General features: G+C 40.9%; 1 protein-coding gene across 1 annotated transcript in view; it reads right to left on the bottom strand.

The window, feature by feature from the left end:
• MALRD1 (MAM and LDL receptor class A domain containing 1) overlaps positions 1-19,928 on the bottom strand; it is a 2,679,189-nt gene that overhangs the window by 1,144,107 nt on the left and 1,515,154 nt on the right. Inside the window, exon 25 of the mRNA XM_078663745.1 lies at positions 13,126-13,254. Within this exon, the coding sequence (XP_078519871.1) occupies positions 13,126-13,254 (129 nt within the window). The remainder of the gene's footprint in view (positions 1-13,125; positions 13,255-19,928) is intronic.

Raw genomic sequence — 19,928 nt, 5'->3', positions numbered from 1 at the left:
AAAAAAGTGCAAAAAGACAAAAAAAGAAATAGAAAAGGAAACCCATCCGCCCCTACAAAACAAAGAGAAGGAAAGAGATACACTGACCTACACTAACCTACACTTTTTTTTAAAATTAAATTCTTCCTTCCTTAAGTTCCTTAAATTATGTTGTTATACCAAACATGCAACCATTTCCGGCATATAATCCCCTGTCACTCTAACCTTGTCCACCATTAAGGATGAATATACAGCCCTGACCGAACCATAATAACGACCATGATCCTGGCAGAGAAAACTCTCTTATGGGGCCCCTTTACTGGTGCTACTAAACTAAGATGTTTTCTTTTGTTGTGTTTCCACAATATTATTGTTTGTGTGCTTCATAAATACTTTACATACTGGCTTTAGGCCAGATTGCTTGGTGCCAAGCTACCACAGGGTTAAGCAGAGGTTAATTTGTGGTTCACCTGACAAGAACTGTGGTTGTTGCCTAAGTGAGGCTTCCAGCCCCCTCAGCCAATCGCCCAATTGGTTACACCACTACTTGTATGCAAAGGACAGGCTGGGTCAGACAAGCCTTTCTCATTCAACTTGGCAGTATTCATGTAGAAGGCAGAGTCAGTCCCCTTATCTCAACTGTCCACAACAGCTCACTTTATATCAAAAGGTGGACACTGTGGGTTGCAGTTTTAGGTCAATGTTTAGATAGCATTACTGCGAGTTAGACTTCATTTGAGAGTGACAGCACAACACTAGAGATTTAAAAAAGCATAAGAGGACTCAAATGTTAAAACAAAATAAGCAACCTGGGATTATTCAAAGGCTTTCATGGTTAGAACTCACTTCGCTATACAGGCTATTTACCTCCACACATGGAATTGTGAAAATACTAGTCTACACACTGGGTGTTTTCCCAAACAAGCGATCGCAAATGGGTGCAAACCGGGCCTTAACATTCTTTCACTAGTTTATTACACTTTCTGGAACCTGTAGCTGGGAGCCATAACCTTTGTACCACCTTATTAGACCAATCCATGAGGACATTCTACTTTGCAGGAATCAGACAGCAGCGAGAAACACAAAGTTTACTGTTAAATGCACCCAGTACAATATGTTTATCCCCTTTTCTTTGGAATCTCAGCACTGTTTAGTGAGCTGAGTGAACCAGGCCTCAGTACAGCCAGTTTACAATTCCTAGCACTGGTGCAACCAGGATGGAAAGGTGTTAAAACAGAAAGAAGGATTAATGCATTTTCTCTCTATGCAAAAGTATACAAAAAGTGATAGTGACGTACAAAAAGTAAAGAACTATTATCTCTGACTCTTTAAGACTATGCACTGAACTGTACTACTTTTTTCGATCCCTTTGCTATCTTTATCACCTGTATTATCGATTTACATGATTGTCTTCGCCTCCACCTATTAGTACTGTTAGCCTTATTGACTTACCTGTATGACTATGCTCCCTCATGTACCTACCCCACTTGTTACCTCAACTGCGCTAAGCCTAATTGGCCTGTTACTCACTCTCCTGTTCGCACCCCTTCTTTGTAAAGCGCTCTGATATCTGCAAAGATCTTGTTCGCGCTATATAAAACTTTCAAAATAAATAAATAAAATAAATAGAGAAGGATGGAAGGCTTAATTAATTTCAGCCATGGTAGTTACTCGGGCCAGCAGCAGTCCATTGTTATTTTGTACACCATGCCACCTCAACTTGGACCCAGCTATATGAAAATCCGTCTTGACCCTGCTCGAATGGGAATAGTCCATCCCAAACTGCCAAGCCTGATCACCCTGAACCAAAACACAAGCAACTTAAGACCGGTTTTGCCATTATTATGAGCTCATCACCCAGATATAGGGGTCGATTAGGATCGCGGACGGACTTGAGTCCGTCCGCAACCCCTGAGGAGGAGGGAACGTCCGCATGGGCTGCGGCGTTCCCTCCGATCAAATTAGGATGTGACCGCCAGGGTGGCGGTCACATCCTCTATCTCTAACATTGCGGCGGGTGCAGCTTCAAGCTGCACCCGCCGCAATGTAAAAAATCCATGCACAGCATTTGCGTGCACAAAGCGGCAGGCACCGCGCGGTGCCTGCTGCATTGTGCACGCAAATGCAGGGGGGTACCATAGGTACCCCCCATGTGCACCCCCCACCCCACCTTCACCCAGGGGGCCCGCAACGGGCCCCCGAAGTGAAGGTCCGTATGCTTTTCCACGGCGGTAAAGCCGCCGCGGAAAAGCATATATTTTCAGACATCCTAATATGCCTGGCGGTGTCTGATAGACACCACCAGACATGTTAGTGCTTTTCCGCCGCGGTCGCCTTCCGACCGCGGCGGAAAAGCGGCGGACAGATTATCAGACCCACCAGCCATCCTAATTTGGCGGTGGGTCTTTGGAGTCTCCGCCGCGGTTTTTCCGCATCCTCCAGGCCGGCGGACACTTCCGCCGGCCCGGAGGATGCGGAAAAACCGCCATCCTAATCGGCCCCATAGTTTGGTACCAGTGACACTGTGAGCATGGGACCCATCTTTGGGCATACCAGTCCCACTTAGGACAAAACACTGAAGTATACAAAAAGTGATGGATGGAATGCTTGAATTATTTAAAGCCACTGCTAATTACTCAGAGCACATCCCAGTCAATTACAGTGGACTGTGATTTGACCCAAATGATTACCCGTGGCTGCGATTAATTCAAGCATTCTACCCATCACTTTTTTGTTCAAGTTTTTGCATACTTTTTCTCCCTCTGCACTATATGCAAAATTAATACCCACACTAGAGTCGATTTGACTCTGCTAAGTGAATCCTATTGTTCCTGGTTGGATTTGTTTCTGTTGCAGGCAGTAGACCCAGCCAAGATATGGAGTTGTGTATTTATAACGAAAAGTGAGGGAATGCTGATTGGTAGACATTTTATGTATTTCTACAGATTCTGGAAGATTCCAACACAGAAATTCAAGGAAAATAAGTGGATTAAGGGAAAGTTTGATGTTTGCTTGCCAGTAAGGGTAAAAATGCATTGTGGGATCAATGCAATGGAAATCACCCTGTACTCACCAAGGAGTCACATTTTTAGAAACGGCTGGGTTTCTTATGTTTCCCTGGGTGGCTGCCAAGCTGATCCCAAAAACCACAGATATACCCATTGCCAAATCAAGTACTTTATTTGACAGGAAATATTGGTGTTTCCACCTTGCGTTTTGGAGACTTTTCTGTTGCAGGTGCTGGGGCTACCCACACAAGTAGGGTATCATTTTTATTGGAAGATGTGTGGGAACTCTGGGTGGTAGGACGTTTATGTACCATCACTGATTCTAGAACTTTACTGACAGAAACGTGAGGAACATGTATGTTTTTGTGTAAGTGTAGGTGGGCAAAGGCTTCTGGGAAAATAAACCACATGAGATCCACACACGTCTCACCACCCCGGACCCCACTGTGTGTCAACATTTTTGAAAAATCGGTTTTTGGTAGGTTTATATTAGGGCTGGCTGAGCAATGGCTAAAATCAAGCCTCCCAATATGAAAAAAAGATAAGTTTGAGTGGAAAAATTGGATCTGTTCATGTTGCGTTGTGGGCTATTTCCTGTCACAGGTGTTAGACCCACAAATACATGTGGGGTATCCTTTTTATTGGAAGATTTTTGTGAATGCTGGGTGATAGGAAATTTGTGGATCTCCAGAGATTCCAAGTCTTTATCTCACAGCAATCTAAGAAAAAGTTGTGTTTATAACCATAATTTAAGGTTTCAGAGGGCTTCTGTGTGAAAAATATTTTTTGACAGAACCACACAACTCAGACCCCCCTTGACACCCCTGGGTGTCCAGTTCTAAAAAATATCTGGGCATGGTAGGATTCCATGGGTGGTTGCTGAGCTAGCGCCCACATTTTTCAGCTATACACATTGTACAAATTGCATTGTTTTTGCTGGGTAAAATGGGATGTACGTCAGTACAACGCGATCTTTTAGATCGCAGTACTTTACAACGCTGCCATTACAACACAATTCGTTACAACGACTTGCGTTGGTGTGCGCGCATTGAGGAATATTATAATTTTATATTCCAACACCAGCCCTCGTAACAGTAGGGAAGGTGTTGGAATATAAAATTACAATATTCCTTACCCAACAGCGCCCTCCAGCACAAGTTGTAGTAACGACTTGCGTTGTAATGGCATTGTTGTAAAGGTAGTGTGGTGTAAACACCGCGTTGTAAACGATGTTTCCCGGTAAAATGTGATGTCACCAGTTTGTGTTTTGGGGTATTTTGTGTCACATGGTCTAGGCCCAGTCACACAAGTGGTGGTACCATCTTTATTGTGGGACATGTGCTCACACAGAATAGTACAATATTTCTTTTTATCAATTGGGTTTCTCCACATTTATGGCTACCAAATGTAAATCAGTGTGCAAGATAGAATGGATTATGAAAAATCCCCTTTGAATTACATGATAGTATGGGTAACCAAAAATTGAGAGGTGTACAAACAACCACTGTTCTTAGAACTCAGTATAATGTCTACATTTCTGAAATACAGAGGTTTCCTTCATGCTAATTTTTCATTCCTTACATTTTACCACAAAGGAAAAGCATTAAAGGTTGCAGCTCAGGTGTTGGCCTTGGTATCAGGTGTTTTTGGAGAACCTTGAACCCCTATATACCCCAATCAGAAGTATTTATCAAATATAACAGTATATTGCTTTTGTAAATCGGCCACTGTGACAAAAAATTACATATGAAACTTTTTTCACAAATGGCTGGGTATTTCAATTTATTTTCATTATTTTTAAGTCAAATGTTTGTTTCGCTGGGAATATCATCAATTATTTATTTATTTATTTCATTTATAATTACACTTTCACCTAGAAAAGGCATCATGGTGCTGAAAGACTCATAATGACGGAAGCAGCCAGTGGCGCGCTAGGGTTTCGGGAAGAGCAGAGTTTTCAGTCTCCTCCTGAACAGGAGGAGATCGGATGTATGTCTTAGCTCAGCCGGGAGGGCATACCACAATTTCGCTGCGGCTACGCCAAACGATCTTCCTCCTGCTTTGGTTTTCTTAAAACTAGGTATTGTCACCAACCTAGCAGAGGAGGATCGTAGGCTGCGGGCTGAAGCATGAAACCTGAATTTCTTTTGCAGGCCACTGGGCCCAAATCATGCAGGGCCTTTAAGGCCAAACAAAGACACTTAAATTGTACCCTCTGTCTCACCGGGAGCCAATGTAGCTGGGCCAAGGCCTTAGACGAAGGAGCTCTCGTCGGCCACCCCAGCACTAGTTTGGCCGCCGCAGACTGGATTCTCTGGAGTCTATCCATAAGATAGCTCGAAGAATCCAACAGCAAGGACTTACAATAATCTAACCTGCTGAGCACAGTACAGCGTACCGCCTCTAACCGGACGGGGGGCGGTAATAGTGAAATAATTTTTCTCAAGAGTCAAATAATGGCTAGGCAGCCAGCTTCCAGCTTCGATACCTGCGCCTCCAAGGAAAGATCATTGTTAGACACAACGCCTAGGTTTCGAACGACCTTCACTGGCTGTACCGCTGAGGAGAAATCTCCAGGCCAGAAGTTACAGGGTAAAGGAGTTTGCACCATAGGCCTTGGGCAGTATAACACCTCAGTTTTCTCTGTGTTAAATTGCAGGGAATTAGCCTTTAACCACCCCGCCGTGTCTCGCAGACAGTTGTGAAATTCTTCCCAGGAGGTTGAATCATCTCCCTCCAAGGAAAGAATCAGCTGCGTATCATCAGCGTAGTTGACAATTTCGATATTATATTTTTTGATGATTGCAACTAAGGGCTTCATATAGATGTTAAATAGTACCGGACTGACTGCTGAGCCTTGGGGAACGCCATGCGAGATGGTAGAGAAGGTGGATTGGAAGGGAGGGAGGGCCACCGCCTGTTCTCTGTTCTGGAGAAAGGACTCAAACCACCCGAGAGCTCTGCCAGCAGTCCCCAAGTCTCTCAACCTGTCCATCAGGATGGCATGGTTCATCATATCGAAGGCGGCAGACAAGTCAAGCAGGATCAAAACACCTGCCTGACCCCTGTCTGCCCGCCAACGAAGCTCATCCAGCACGGTCACCAAGGCCGTCTCGGTACCATGGTGTAATGGTGTACATGTATCTTGTTTACTGTGTCTTTAATATGTTGGAACACTTCTCTCTGTGATTCCAATCTCGTGGAGATTCTGGAATACACGGGGTTGTAAAAGCAGTTGAGAGCTAGATCTGTGGCTGAGGATTTAATTAAAGCTTGCTCTCAGAATAACCTTCTTCTTACCGATCTGATTATTTAATTAATGGACACTACATTTATTGGCGACAATCGGGTTGGACCCTGCACCCTACCTCAACACAGACGTGGAAACGAATAGCGCTCCTGCTCCTCCAGCGGCGGTAAACTTAAAAGGAAGCAGAGTCTTCCCTGCGGCTGATACCCAATCTGGAGATTATACGGTGAGGAGTTTGGTTGGGAGTGCGGAAAGTTAATTTAAAGGAAAGAATATAAAGTGATAAAAGAATTAGAAAAACGTTAGTCCCGCGCGCTTACTCTCGTGAAGGAAGGATGCGCGCGCTTACTCTCGTGAAGGAAGGTACACTTCTGACGTCGTCTTTTGTTTGCGGTCCAACAGTTATTTGCGTTTCAAAAGCAGCTGACGCACAGAAGCCTCGCGTTTGCGTTTCAAGGACAATGTGGGAAGCGCTGCGTTCCATTTAACAAACAGAGACTGGGCTTAGAATATAAGAACATGTACAGAAGGAGGAAGCCGGTATTATTACATCATAAAGACTGAAAAGGTGCGCAGAGGATTGAAGGCTAAATTGTTAAGTCACAAAGTGTATATTGTTTAAAAGAAAAGAAGGAAATTGTGCTTATCTTGGATTGTTACATCAAAAAAAAAGAGGAAGGAGTCAAAAGGACTTTTTAAATATACAATAATTTACAATTAATAAAAATAAAAGAGAGACAACATTTTTATTTGGGAGTTATAAAAAAAAAAATGCAGAATGTAACTCAACCAGCCTTTTTTCTTATAAGTGAAGGAGAACCAAATGGAAAATGGAAAAAATGGAAGAAAATATTTGCGAACTATGCAAGGGTGTGCGGAACCAATTTAAGCGCAGAAAGAAAATTAGCTCTTCTTCTTCATTGTCTAGGAGGGGAAGGTCAGGATGTACTAGAACATCTACCTGACTTATCAGCTGGAGAACAACGAAACTTGAATGAATATGAGATAGCTATTGCTCAACTTGACAAACATTATTTGGCAAGAGTCAGTACTATTATGGAACGGTATCATTTTGGCTTGAGAGAACAGAAAAAGGAAGAGACTGTTGAAGAATATGTCTCATCATTGAGAAAATTAGCTTCCTCATGTAACTTTGGACAGACTTTAGATGAACGTATTAGAGATCAATTTGTACTAAGGTGTGCACATAATGATATCAGAAAGGAACTCTGGTTGAAAGATGAACCGCCTCTTGAGGAAGTGTTGGAGATAGCGAAACAGGTAGAACATATGACTAAATGTGTTGGAGAATTAAAGAAGGAGAATGAAAAGGGTTTGTTAAATGAAAAAAAAGAAGAAACAAAGGTAGAAGAGGTGGTCTGTCAAGTGAAGAAAATTGAGACTCCAAATAATTCAGAGAAAGAAAATACCGGATCTAGTTTTACTAGTCAGAATCTATTTGCGGGGCAAAGCAACAAATTTGCCTGTTTCAGATGTGGTCAAATAGGTCATTTGGCAAATTCATCAATATGTCCTGCATTAAGAATTGTATGTAATTCGTGTGGAAAGAAAGGTCATTATGCAAAAATTTGTAGAACTAAATCGTTTAGGCCTGAATTAACAAAGAAAAGATGGAATCAGCCATAAGTAAGAACAGTAACTTTTCAAATAAAATGTGAGGTGGCTGATCATCCATCACATCTAGTAAAGATAGAAAATGAAATGATAAACTGTAAATTTGATTCATGTTCACGTATAACATTGATTAATGAAAATTTATATAAAAAACACTTTGAGGGTAAAGTAAAACTGATGAGATCAGATTTAAGACCGCTTGGATATAGTGACAAACCAATTAAGATGGTTGGTTGTTTTATGGCGGAGATAGAACTTGGGAATAAGATTATAGTTGGTAAGATTTATGTTGCAAAGAAAGGCGATATATTATTAGGTTGGGTACATCAAGGTCAACTTGGAGTAAGTTTAGATCCGAATGCTAATCCTCAAGTCCAAATTCATCAAGTGAATGTAAATGAAAAGAAAGTAGATGAAATGGATTTGGGAGGAGTATTAGCAAGGAAATATCCAAAGGTTTTCAGAGAAAATTTAGGATGTTTGAAGGGATATAAGCATCACATCAGATTGAGAGATAATGCAGTTCCAGTTATAGCGAAAGTAAGGAGAATACCTCTGGGGGAACAAGAGAAAGTAAAGGAAGAGATTGATAGGTTGTTAAAAAACGGTGTGATTGAGCAGGTAGAAGCTACTGAATGGTTGGCTCCAGTAGTTGTTGTAAAAAAACCTACGGGTGAGATTAGACTTTGTGTTGACCTCAGATCATTAAATAAAGAGGTAATAGTGGACAGATTTCCGTTACCAAACATTGATGAGATGGTGAGTACGCTAGAGGGGGCCAAGTTTTTCACCACTCTTGATCTAGCTTCCGCTTACCATCAGGTGGAGCTGGATGAGTCTTCCCAAGATATGACAGCATTTATCACCCCCATGGGCACTTATAAATATAAAAGAATGCCTTTTGGTCTCGTATCTGCGGCCTCTGTATTTCAAAGGATAATGGCGAGAGTTCTAAGAGGTATGACTGGTGTGAGATGCTATCAAGATGACCTGCTGATTTATGGAAATAGTTTAGATGAACACTTTAGTAGAGTATGTGCGGTTCTGAAGCGTATAGAAGATGCAGGAATGACACTTAAGAGAAGTAAATGCAGATTTGGTGTGCAAGAAGTGAATTACTTGGGACATAGGATAACTGGGGAAGGAATTTATCCAAAGAAAGAACTAGTAGACACAATTAATAAAGTGAAGGAACCTGAGAACAAGGAGGAATTGGTTTCCTTTCTTGGTATGGTAGAGTTCTATGGTAAATTTATTTCTAATTTTGCTGATAAAACTCAGTGTATGAGGAGGTTAACTTCTAAGAATGTCATGTTTGAATGGTCGGATGACTGTAAAAAAGAATTTCAATGCATTAAATCTGAATTGAATAGAGCGCCCTCTCTTCAGGCATTTGTTCCAGGTTTACCTACAATTTTGTTTACGGATGCGAGTGAAAAAGGACTTGGCGCTGTCTTAGTTAAAAAAAAGTATGGTAAAGATTATTTAATATGTTGTTCTTCAAGGTGCTTAAGAGGATCGGAGTTGAATTATTCTGTTGTAGAGAAGGAATCCCTGGCTATCTACTGGGCTTTGAGAAAACTAAAGAACTTGATTTGGGGCACGAAAGTACTTATATTCTCAGATCATAAACCATTGAAAGAGATTTTTGATAAGAAGGGTTTGGATGCAATCTCGTCAAGGATTAGGAGATGGATAGTTTCTTTGCAAGAGTTCGATTTTTTGGTTGATTACATTCCTGGTGTGTCAAACAAATCAGCAGATTGTTTGTTGAGAATGGTAGGTAAGGAGAATTTTGATGATGAAGAAGATTTGGATGAAGGTGATGAAAGTATAAGTGTATGTGAGGTTACGGAGGGGGCAATTGAAGAGAAAGAGTGGAGAGATGAGTTGGAGAAGGATGAGGAAATAAAAAAAGTAATGTTGTCTTTAAGTAACAATTCTCGTTTGGAAAAACCTTGGTTATTAGTTTCTGATGAGCTTTCAACGAATTGTGGGTTTTTGACTCGTGGAACAAAAATGGTTCCACCTTTAGGGATTAGAAAGAAATTGTTGAGTCATGCACATTCAGGACATCTTGGAATTGTTAAAACTAAGGAGATTTTACGTATGCGATTTTGGTGGCCTGGAATGGACCTAGAGATTGAGAGATTAGTGAGAGATTGTCCTGAGTGCTGTGCCAGTGACAAGATTTTAAAAACGAAGCAAATGCCAATGGTGAAAAGAGTATTGCCAAGATATCCTTGGGATGAGGTAGCAATAGATATAGTTGGTCCGTTATCAGGTGTCTCTGATACGCCTTATCTTTTAGTGTTAATTGACTTATATTCAAGGTGGATAGAGGTCTCTGCTGTTAGGGAGATTACCTCGGAGGAGGTGATTGAATTTCTTGATTCCCTTTTTAGCAAGGAGAGTTTTCCCAACAGTCTTCTTTCAGACAATGGCCCTCAATTTTGTTCAAGAGTTTTTGAGGAGTTTTTGAGTAAGTGTGGCGTAGTACATAAACGTTGTTCGTTGTACCATCCTGAATCAAATGGAGCAGTTGAAAGAGTCAATAATACTCTGAAGGAGTCAATACAGTTAGCTAGAGCACCAGGCTTGAATTGGAAGTCTGTTCTGAAGGAGAGAGTTGATGCTTATCGCTTTGCACCACATTCAACAACTGGGAGAACTCCATTTGAGTTGTTTAAAGGGAGAGCTCCCAACACTTGGTTATGTCCTGGGTGGATGAAAATTGATAAGGGTTTGGTGGATAATGGGATTGGTGAATGGCTGTGCAAGGAAGAAAGAAAACTGGATGAAAGGAAACAGTATTTTGATAAAAGAAATTGTGTGAATGTGCAAAAGATCTCAGTGGGAGACCTTGTGAGAATAAAAGCTCCTGTTGGTTGTAGATCTTGGTCGAAGTATACTGATGTAAGGTCTGTGGTGAAAGTTTTCAGAAATGCAATTAAAACGGAAGATGGGAGGATATGGAATAAGAGTAGAGTAGTTGTAGTTAGGTCAAAAATTCCTTCTCAAGAGTTACATAATTTATCTTCTTCTCGTTTTGTTAATGATTCTAACATTACTTCATCTTCTCTTAGAAGTCAAAGAGTACGTAGACTTCCTGTTTATTTAAGAGATTATATAATGTAAGTTTTTTAAGTTTTTTCTCTATTTTCCTCTGTTTTGTAAAGCTCATCATTTGATGCTTCTGTTTAGTGGGGAGATGTGTAATGGTGTACATGTATCTTGTTTACTGTGTCTTTAATATGTTGGAACACTTCTCTCTGTGATTCCAATCTCGTGGAGATTCTGGAATACACGGGGTTGTAAAAGCAGTTGAGAGCTAGATCTGTGGCTGAGGATTTAATTAAAGCTTGCTCTCAGAATAACCTTCTTCTTACCGGTCTGATTATTTAATTAATGGACACTACACATGGGCTGGCCGGAAGCCGAACTGAACTTCCTCCAGGAGCTTGTGCTGCTCTAGATGTCTAGAAAGGGTGCCTGCCACCACCCGCTCTATGATTTTAGCTGGATGAGGTAGAAGCGAGATGCGTCTAAAATTCTTCAGGCACTTAGAATCAAGGGTGGGGTTTTTCAGTAAAGGGGTCACCACCGCCCGCTTCCATTGCGAAGGAACCACTCCAGAGGTGAGCGACTGGTTGCAGACAAGCCGGAGCTTGGGAAAAAGGTCAACCTCAAACTCCTTCCAAATTTTCAGTGGAAGCGGATCTAGTGGAGACCCAGTTGTAACACCAAAGGCCACTCCCCTAAAGTCATCTGCAGTCAACTGCGAGAATTACACAAGGGACTGATCTCCTCCCTGCTCATGGGCGGCTCCGAGATTATAGTGATGGGATGATATAGTAACTGAGCCCTGCTTCAGTAATCATCACGCTCGACCAATGCCAGGGAGTCTGGGATGTTAACTCTGGGTTGTTGCTGATCCACCCCCAGGTCTTTGATGATCTTATTGATTTTATCCTGGAAAAACCCAGCTAGATTATCACACAATTCCTGGGAGGGGGGATCTCATTCTTAACACAGTCCGAACTAATAAGGCTGTTCAGAATGTTAAAAATACTACAGGAGCTGTTCAGGGCATCGATAATAATCTCAGAGAAGTACGATGCCTTAACTCTGTGGATCTCTTTCTTGTATTCTGTCCGCTTTATTTTCTAAACCAGCCTATCCCTATCTCCACTTCCTCTCGCTTGCCTACAGTCCAGCCTCAGGTTTTTTAGGCTGTCTGTAAACCAGGGAGATGAGGGTCTCCCCCTGCTCCTGTGAAGTTTTAAAGGAGCAGTGCAGTCCAAAACCGAGACAATCTTTGAGCAGAGAGCGGCTTAATTCGCCTCTATCTGCGCGTCCGGGGAGAAGCACTCTTCAACCCTGAACGCCGGAGACTCGCCCTTTTTCCGAGCAAGGGACTTCCAATCCCTAATAGCATATTCCCTCACGAGGCTAGATGTCCTAGTGGTCGATGTGCCTGACTTCAGAAAAAACGTATGATCTACTCACAGTGCTCCTATACTGAATTTAACATTTTGGCTACTCTTCAGAAATGTGTAGCTTTCTGGGATCAGGGATGGGTTTCAGATCTGTTTCCACCACAGACTGCTAGTAGATTGAAACCACAAAAACTAGGAAAAATGGACCACCTCTTTGAAACTTGCCTTGGTCCTGAAATCTGTGAAGATGGTAATTCTAGGACAGGAAACTTTCTTGGGTGCCTTTTGAATCCCCTGAAAGTTTTAAAAAGAGGCACAGATTTTCCATGGATAACTTTTGTGGAAAACAAAGTTATGAAGATTTAAGCTTGAGATAACCCAAACATTCATAAAAGGGCTTAGCATCAGGTATTAAGTGATGACATAGAAGAAATCGTTTGAGTTGTCAATGGTAATGGCATAAGTGAGGTCGTGTTGGCAGGAACATGGTTGATATCAGGTGGTTATAGATTACCTTTATTTTATATATGATTATTATGTGATTTGTTCAGGAAATTTTAGAGTTATTTTAAATATTTTATTATCTAATGAGCAAAAGAAAATGTAACTTCCCTGAAAGTGTTTTCAGTGACTATATAAATGTATATGTATTTTAAATACAGGAGGTATAAACATTCACAAGTAACAACAATATATTGTAGTGATGTTGTTTGTTTGTGAAGCCGTATGTAAAGCAATATTCAAGGTCATTTCAAGTAGCAAATTGGTGGGGTATGACTTTTTCTGCAAAACGTTGATAGAATTTAGCACTTACAGCAGTATGTTTCATCAGAAGCATCTTCACAGTCTGGTTTGTAATCGCAGATCAGGTGTGATTCAATGCACTTCTTGTTCAAGCACACGAAATCCGAAACTCCTGGGCACATACCTGGCATTTCTCCAACTGAAACCAAAAGCAAATGCAATCACTATTTTCATTTTATCAAAGCAGGCTTTTTTACTTTGTTTAACAATTGCCTGTTTATTCATTCAGCACTTCAAACATCAGTTTTCGTTGTCAGTATGCTAACTTCTATTAGGGTCTTTCCAGATTTAGTTTCATCAAATTGTAAGATGCTCAGGAGCTTATTTACAAGCCCCTTGCGCCACTTTTGCGTCACTTTTAATATGGGAAAAGTGACGCAAAAGTGGCGCAATGGGCTTGTAAATCTACCCCTCAATGTTGTCCATTTTCACTACAAAGTTTTTTGTAGCGATACAAATATATTAACTGAAATTGACTTAGAAATAAGTACAAACTTTGCTGGTAGTAAATGGAGAGAGATGCAAATCGGTAGGATGGAAAGAGTCCATGCAAGTTCCTCTGAAGATTTAAGCTCTGCTGTGTTAACACCACGTTCAATGCACCAACACAGCAACGTCTGTTGTTATTAAAAAAATAAACTACCAAAGTGGGAGTTTGCATTTGAAAACCAAACAATAAATGCCGCTGGCATGCTGGGACTTTCTCCTAGAGTGCGGGGGGGGGGGCTATTTGTTTTCCCGTTAAGGCTTTTTCTGGTGTCCCCAAAAAGGCAAAACAAAGTATGTTGGCATGTTCGTTCTAAATACCGCAGATGGTTGAGATACAACTCAATATGAGTCGGGCTGCGGTTCAAAGGATTTCTGCCAGACACGGGATTCTGCTTACCTTAAGGCCCTGATTCAAGGGCAGATTTTCCTCAATACATTCAGGGACGTCAAACCTGCTGAAATATATCGAGGAAAGCACAGCAAAGAGTGGTCCGAGTTTGTCACAATTATTCCACAAATGATCTGTATTTACTCCATACAGACATTCACCACAAATACTGAACACAATGAATAATAAAGTTTAAATATTCAAAATCAAATTGCATTTTTTTTTGCACTTGTGTATTTTGGTAAGTTCATCATCACAGAAATTGTTTGTAAATCATCAAAATGTGTTAATGTAATTATGAAGTCATTACATCAATGGTGCTCTCAGTGAGGAAGGGAAGGGTTGTGAAGAGGTGTGTGAGGGACTGGGTAAAGGTGGCGTGACATTAATAACATCACAATAAAATCTATACGCCTTTACAGTCAAGGTAATATAAATGATCCCAAATCACATCACACATAGGTTAGGTAAGTCCATTCCATTTTTTCCTATGTTGTGCTAGGTTGGCGTAGTCTACGCTTCGACCCCCATGTTTGCTAAAGGGTTGTTATTGCCTCATGTTGGGGTCTTCGTCAGGACAACAAGAGAGAGCATCGGCAGTAACGGTCAGAGTCTGTACCGTCGCTGTGTGGGCCTGCACAGGCTCCTTCAGGTTTTGGACAATGCTCCTTTCGGTGAGCCTACGATATCTTTTCTCGTTTTGTCTTATCACTCCTTCACAGTTAATAGGTTCAGTTCGCATCTGGCACCATTCTGATCGGCGTTCTAATCAGCCGTCAATATGCGGCACTCCCTCGGTGTGACTGAAATATATCGAGGGACATGGCCTGTAAAAAATGGTGAAACATGTGAAATTTGCTGTGTCAAATGCCTGTTTCTCATTTTATGCCTCATTTGCCAGTTAAAAAGTCAGAATGGGAGTTATTTAATATACGTGGTAAATATCTTAACTATTCTGACGAACTTGAATTGAGTGCCTAAATAGAACAGATGAGCCGGGAGGGTAGTAGACATTGTAGACCACCCTGCCTGCAAACTCTAAATAAGGCCCAAACAATTATGAGAGAATCAGGTATACAACAAAAGCATCAAAGTCTGTACTTTTGTTATCATGAAGATAAGATTTCAACTGTAGGTCATTTGTACTTGAAAGTTTCCCCAATTTTACCAAACAGGAGAAAGCAATGTCCAACTTGGACCTAACATCTGAGCATTCACAAATGCATGCAAGGAAGCCAAATGAACTGCCTTTAAATTGTCCTGCAAAAGCAAAACACTCATAAAAGCAGCCCTTGGCTTTTAGAATATCTACTATTTCAATTATGCAGACTCTTGGTTACTGATTCAAAGCAATCCCAGCTGTAAGTTTTTTTCCAATAAGTTAGTGTGTGTTTGGTGTTATTTCTGATTGGCAGAGGTATACACCCTGTCCATGCAGTAGCAACAATCCTAGTCATCATAAGTCACAAACACTCCCTAATTTGGCCTGTGCTTATCCCACTGGTAGCAGGTTAAAGAATACACTGAAATGTTTGTGTTTAAAATCATAAATCACCAACTGGAGCCCCCTGGTCTTGCTAGACCGAGTCAAATCCAAAGCATCGGTCTGACTGCGTTCGAGCGTGGGTTGGATATAGGGACCAGCCTTGACCCGGTGAAAAATACCTCAGTTGCGTCTTCAACAGAGCCAAGATGCGAGAAGCAAAGGGGTAATACATCATCAGCTAACCTCAGGATGAAGGCGATGCGTCAACTCTGTGGCTCGCAAAGTCGATGGTCGGTCAGTAATGGAGGCGATACACCATGTAGTTGGCAAAGCAATACAATGTACTTGATACTCGTTGTTGATGGAAATGCACCGGTTCTGAGTGGTGCAACAGCGTTGCTGTGTGAATTTCGGCTGGAGCAGCCTTGTATAGCCACTTCCAAGGGCCCAGGACTGGGTTGTCACCACTTGGTAGGGCAATACTCACACATGACAGAGTTCAGATGCTGTAGCAGGTGAGTTGGAAGTCTTTGCTGTCCCGGGGGCTTCAGCACAGGAGGCAAGCCAGCATGCCTGTGAAGTCGCCTTGGTTCTGGATTCAGAGTCACAGAGTGGGACCCATGATTAGACTAGGCACCGAAGCGAGAATTATCAGGTCCGGAGAAATTGAGTCTAAGACCTGCCGAGGCGGGAATTGAACCCTGGTCCCAGGCCAGACCTCTGCATCATGGTCTGCCGCTCTATCCATTGAGCCACGCTTCTCCACTGAAGTAGCATTTAATTTACAGGCTGTGGGCACTTTACCATGGACTTATAGATAAATAAATATGCCAATTGTGGATACGTCACACCATGTTTAAGGAGAGAGAACATGCACTTTAGCACTAGTAAGCAGTGGTAAAGTGCCAAGAGTCCTAAAACAAAAAAAACAAGATTAGCAAAATTGGAAGCAAGAAGGCAAAACATTTTAGGGAAGACCACCGAAAGGCTTGCAGGTCTAACATTTAGTTACTGCACTCTCTTTATAAGATCCACTGAAAAACAGCTACTTTTGTGTGAAAAATTAATCTGTCAGAACAGAGTCTGCTCTAGATATCATTTATACAGTCTACCCTGAAATTTAGCTGGAAATGTTGGTGGAAAGAAAGAAGGCCATATTGGGAAAAGTTTTTTTTAAATGTTCTAAATCATTATTAAGGGCCATATGTCGGACATTCCCATTTTACATGTCCTAAATAGTGATCCCCAAGACATCGCTATTTAGGAAATGCAAAATGAAATGTACGGAAATAGAGACTTCCTAATACCGATACTTGCAGTGTAGGAATCAGTATTTAGGAAATGCTAAACCATTTGTGTTTATGGGTCTAAAGGCTCGTAGGTACGAATGGTTTTGCATTTCCAAATGTGCGATTTCCTAAATTCCCCATTGATGCAGCCCCAAAAATAAAGTGGTAGACATGTACAGCGCACAAATGCCCTAGGGTCATGTGTGGGCTACATGGCACTTGAAGTCGATGATAAAAGCATTTCATAAGACCTATTTAACATTAAGGAGATGCTTTGTACATGTACTTAGGAAATCGCATATAGGAAATCCCAATTTGCAATTTTGTATTCAGGGAATCGCAAAATGTGATTTCTACCCATTAGAAATCGCATTTTGCGATTACCTCTCTACTTTGGTACATAGAATAAGGCAATTTAGCATTTCTTGACAGACCAAAATTGCGGTTTGATCCGTTAAGAAGAGCTGAATGGTTTCATACATATGGCCTTAAATGTCCTGTTTTCAAAGTTCCAAACAATAATAATTTGCTATTAGCTGACTCGTGCTTTGGGGCTCCTGCAACCTCTTTTGGAGTGTAAAGGATTACTGCACATTGTACCATATTTCGCAATTGGATTAAATATTTACAAGTAACAAACACAATTTTAATTGATATCCTTTGTTGTCTAACTAATGAACATTAATTCTATAGTCTTTAGTTAGGTCAACACATACTTGCAATCTCAGATATATTTTATCATCTTTTTAACTTGTTATTCTGTCATAAACAATCAGACACTTAATTAAAAATTGGGTAATGCTATATTAGCTCCAGTTGTCAAATATCAGTATGGTCATTTCTCGCTAAAAAAATTCTACATTAATATATTTTTCAATATCAGATTATAGTATCATGATCTGACAATCTATTGGACAAAATAGGATCAAAGCCTTGTTGTGTTTATCGACACAACACACACTTTGTAGGCAGTCTGTCCACAGACGTTATGAGGTTTCACTAAAACCTCTTGACTCACTTTTGAAAGCTGTGCCCGAGAAGTGATGCAGTCATCACAGAAAAAACATTAGGGGCCAGATGTAGGTAATTCCGATTTACCTACTCTTAAATACCGAATCATACCGATTCGGTATTTAAGAGTAGGTAAATTGGAAGTGGGCAGATGTAATTTAAATTTCACAATTACCGATTCTGTAAGATTCGGTATTTACCGATTCTGTAAATACCGAATCGGTATATCCCATTGATCAATGGGAAATACCGATTCTGTATTTACCGAATCGGTAAATACCGAATCCTGGCAGGGGGAACGGGGTGTCACTTTGACACCCTGTAGCACCCCAATTGCAGGCTTGTTTGCCATGTGGCACACATACATGCCCTAAGGGCATGTCGGTGTGTCACATGGCATAGGTGTACATGCACAGATGTGCATGTACACTGGAATTCGGTATTTTACCACCCAATAGGATTGGGTGGTAAATTAAGAATTCCTAAGGGCCTGTGGCACTGCAAAATGTGCCACCTACATATGGATTTACAGATTCGGTATATTTACCGATTCGGAAAAATACCGAAGTGGTAAATTTACCGAATCGGTAAATATACCGATTCTGTAAATTCCGAGCCACCTACATCACAAAAACCAATTACCGGGCGGTAACGGCCGAAATCGGCCGTTGCCGACCGGTAACTGGCGACCTACATCTGGCCCTAAGTGTTATGGTAATTGTATAACCAAACAAATGCTACAGTAAAGAACTTAATTGCCCAAGTATATAGAAAAAGTACTGATTGAAGTAACACATTTTTTTTTGTGAGTTTTATAAAGGGTAAACATGACTGAAAGTTATCAGAGTGCTGTACAAAGAAAAGGCCGCAGGCATTAGAAAGATAAGTGAATACATGAAATAACACAACTATAAGAGTATTATCACAAAACTGCAGCTCCAAATTGACCCCAATGCAAAATGGCTATAACGATCACTTTAACCTTCCACACAGTATAAGATGTGTAATAATCTAAAATTTAGGAGGTTGGTCAAGGGTTTCAAAGGTTCCAATCGAACAGTCTAAGACGACAGAAGGAAATAGGTTTCAGAGATCCGTGCAAGCAACCATATCTCTCTCAAGGTACTGTTCATGACCTCACACAGGATGTCACGGAGAGTATGTAAATGACATGTTATGACTTCAATATTGTAATTGCCTTTTATTTAGATAGTAATCCATACCTTGTGGTAGGTGCATGTGTGGTTTATGTCACAATTGACAGGCTCAATTATATAAATAGAGCTGCAATGACTGCTCTTTTAAAAACCTGTTCAATACCAGTGTAACTACTACCAGGTCTATAATATAAGGATTTTTTGCAAAAACCTTTAGTTGTTAGAAGGCCAAATGCACAGCTCAATTTTCTGTTGGGCAAAGACCGGGAGAGCAGGCATAAAAAGCCTTCTGATCATTGCCAAATGTCATTTTCTGCCATTTGAATAACTTTTATTTTTATTCATAACTTGAAAGTTTACTCACCTTATCCTAAAATAAAAAAGCAAATTGAATTGTGATTCGGTATTTTACCACCCAATAGGATTGGGTGGTAAATTAAGAATTCCTAAGGGCCTGTGGCACTGCAAAATGTGCCACCTACATATGGATTTACAGATTCGGTATATTTACCGATTCGGAAAAATACCGAAGCGGTAAATTTACCGAATCGGTAAATATACCGATTCTGTAAATTCCGAGCCACCTACATCACAAAAACCAATTACCGGTCGGTAACGGCCAAAATCGGCCGTTACCGACCGGTAACTGGCGACCTACATCTGGCCCTAAGTGTTATGTGTAATTGTATAACCAAACAAATGTTACAGTAAAGAACTTAATTGCTCAAGTATAAAGAAAAAGTACTGATTGAAGTAACACATTTTTTTTTGTGAGTTTTATAAAGGGTAAACATGACTGAAAGGTATCAGAGTGCTGTACAAAGAAAAGGCCGCAGGCTTTACAAACATAAGTGAATACATGAAATACCACAACTATAAGAGTATTATCACAAAACTGCAGCTCCAAATTGACCCCAATGCAAAATGGCTATAAAGATTACTTTAACCTTCCACACAGTATAAGATGTGTAATATTCTAAAATTTAGGAGGTT

The sequence above is a fragment of the Lissotriton helveticus genome, chromosome 10, assembly GCF_964261635.1.
Source record: "Lissotriton helveticus chromosome 10, aLisHel1.1, whole genome shotgun sequence".
In the NCBI taxonomy this organism is placed as follows: Eukaryota; Metazoa; Chordata; class Amphibia; order Caudata; family Salamandridae; genus Lissotriton; species Lissotriton helveticus.
This window is presented reverse-complemented; position numbering and strand designations above follow the sequence as displayed.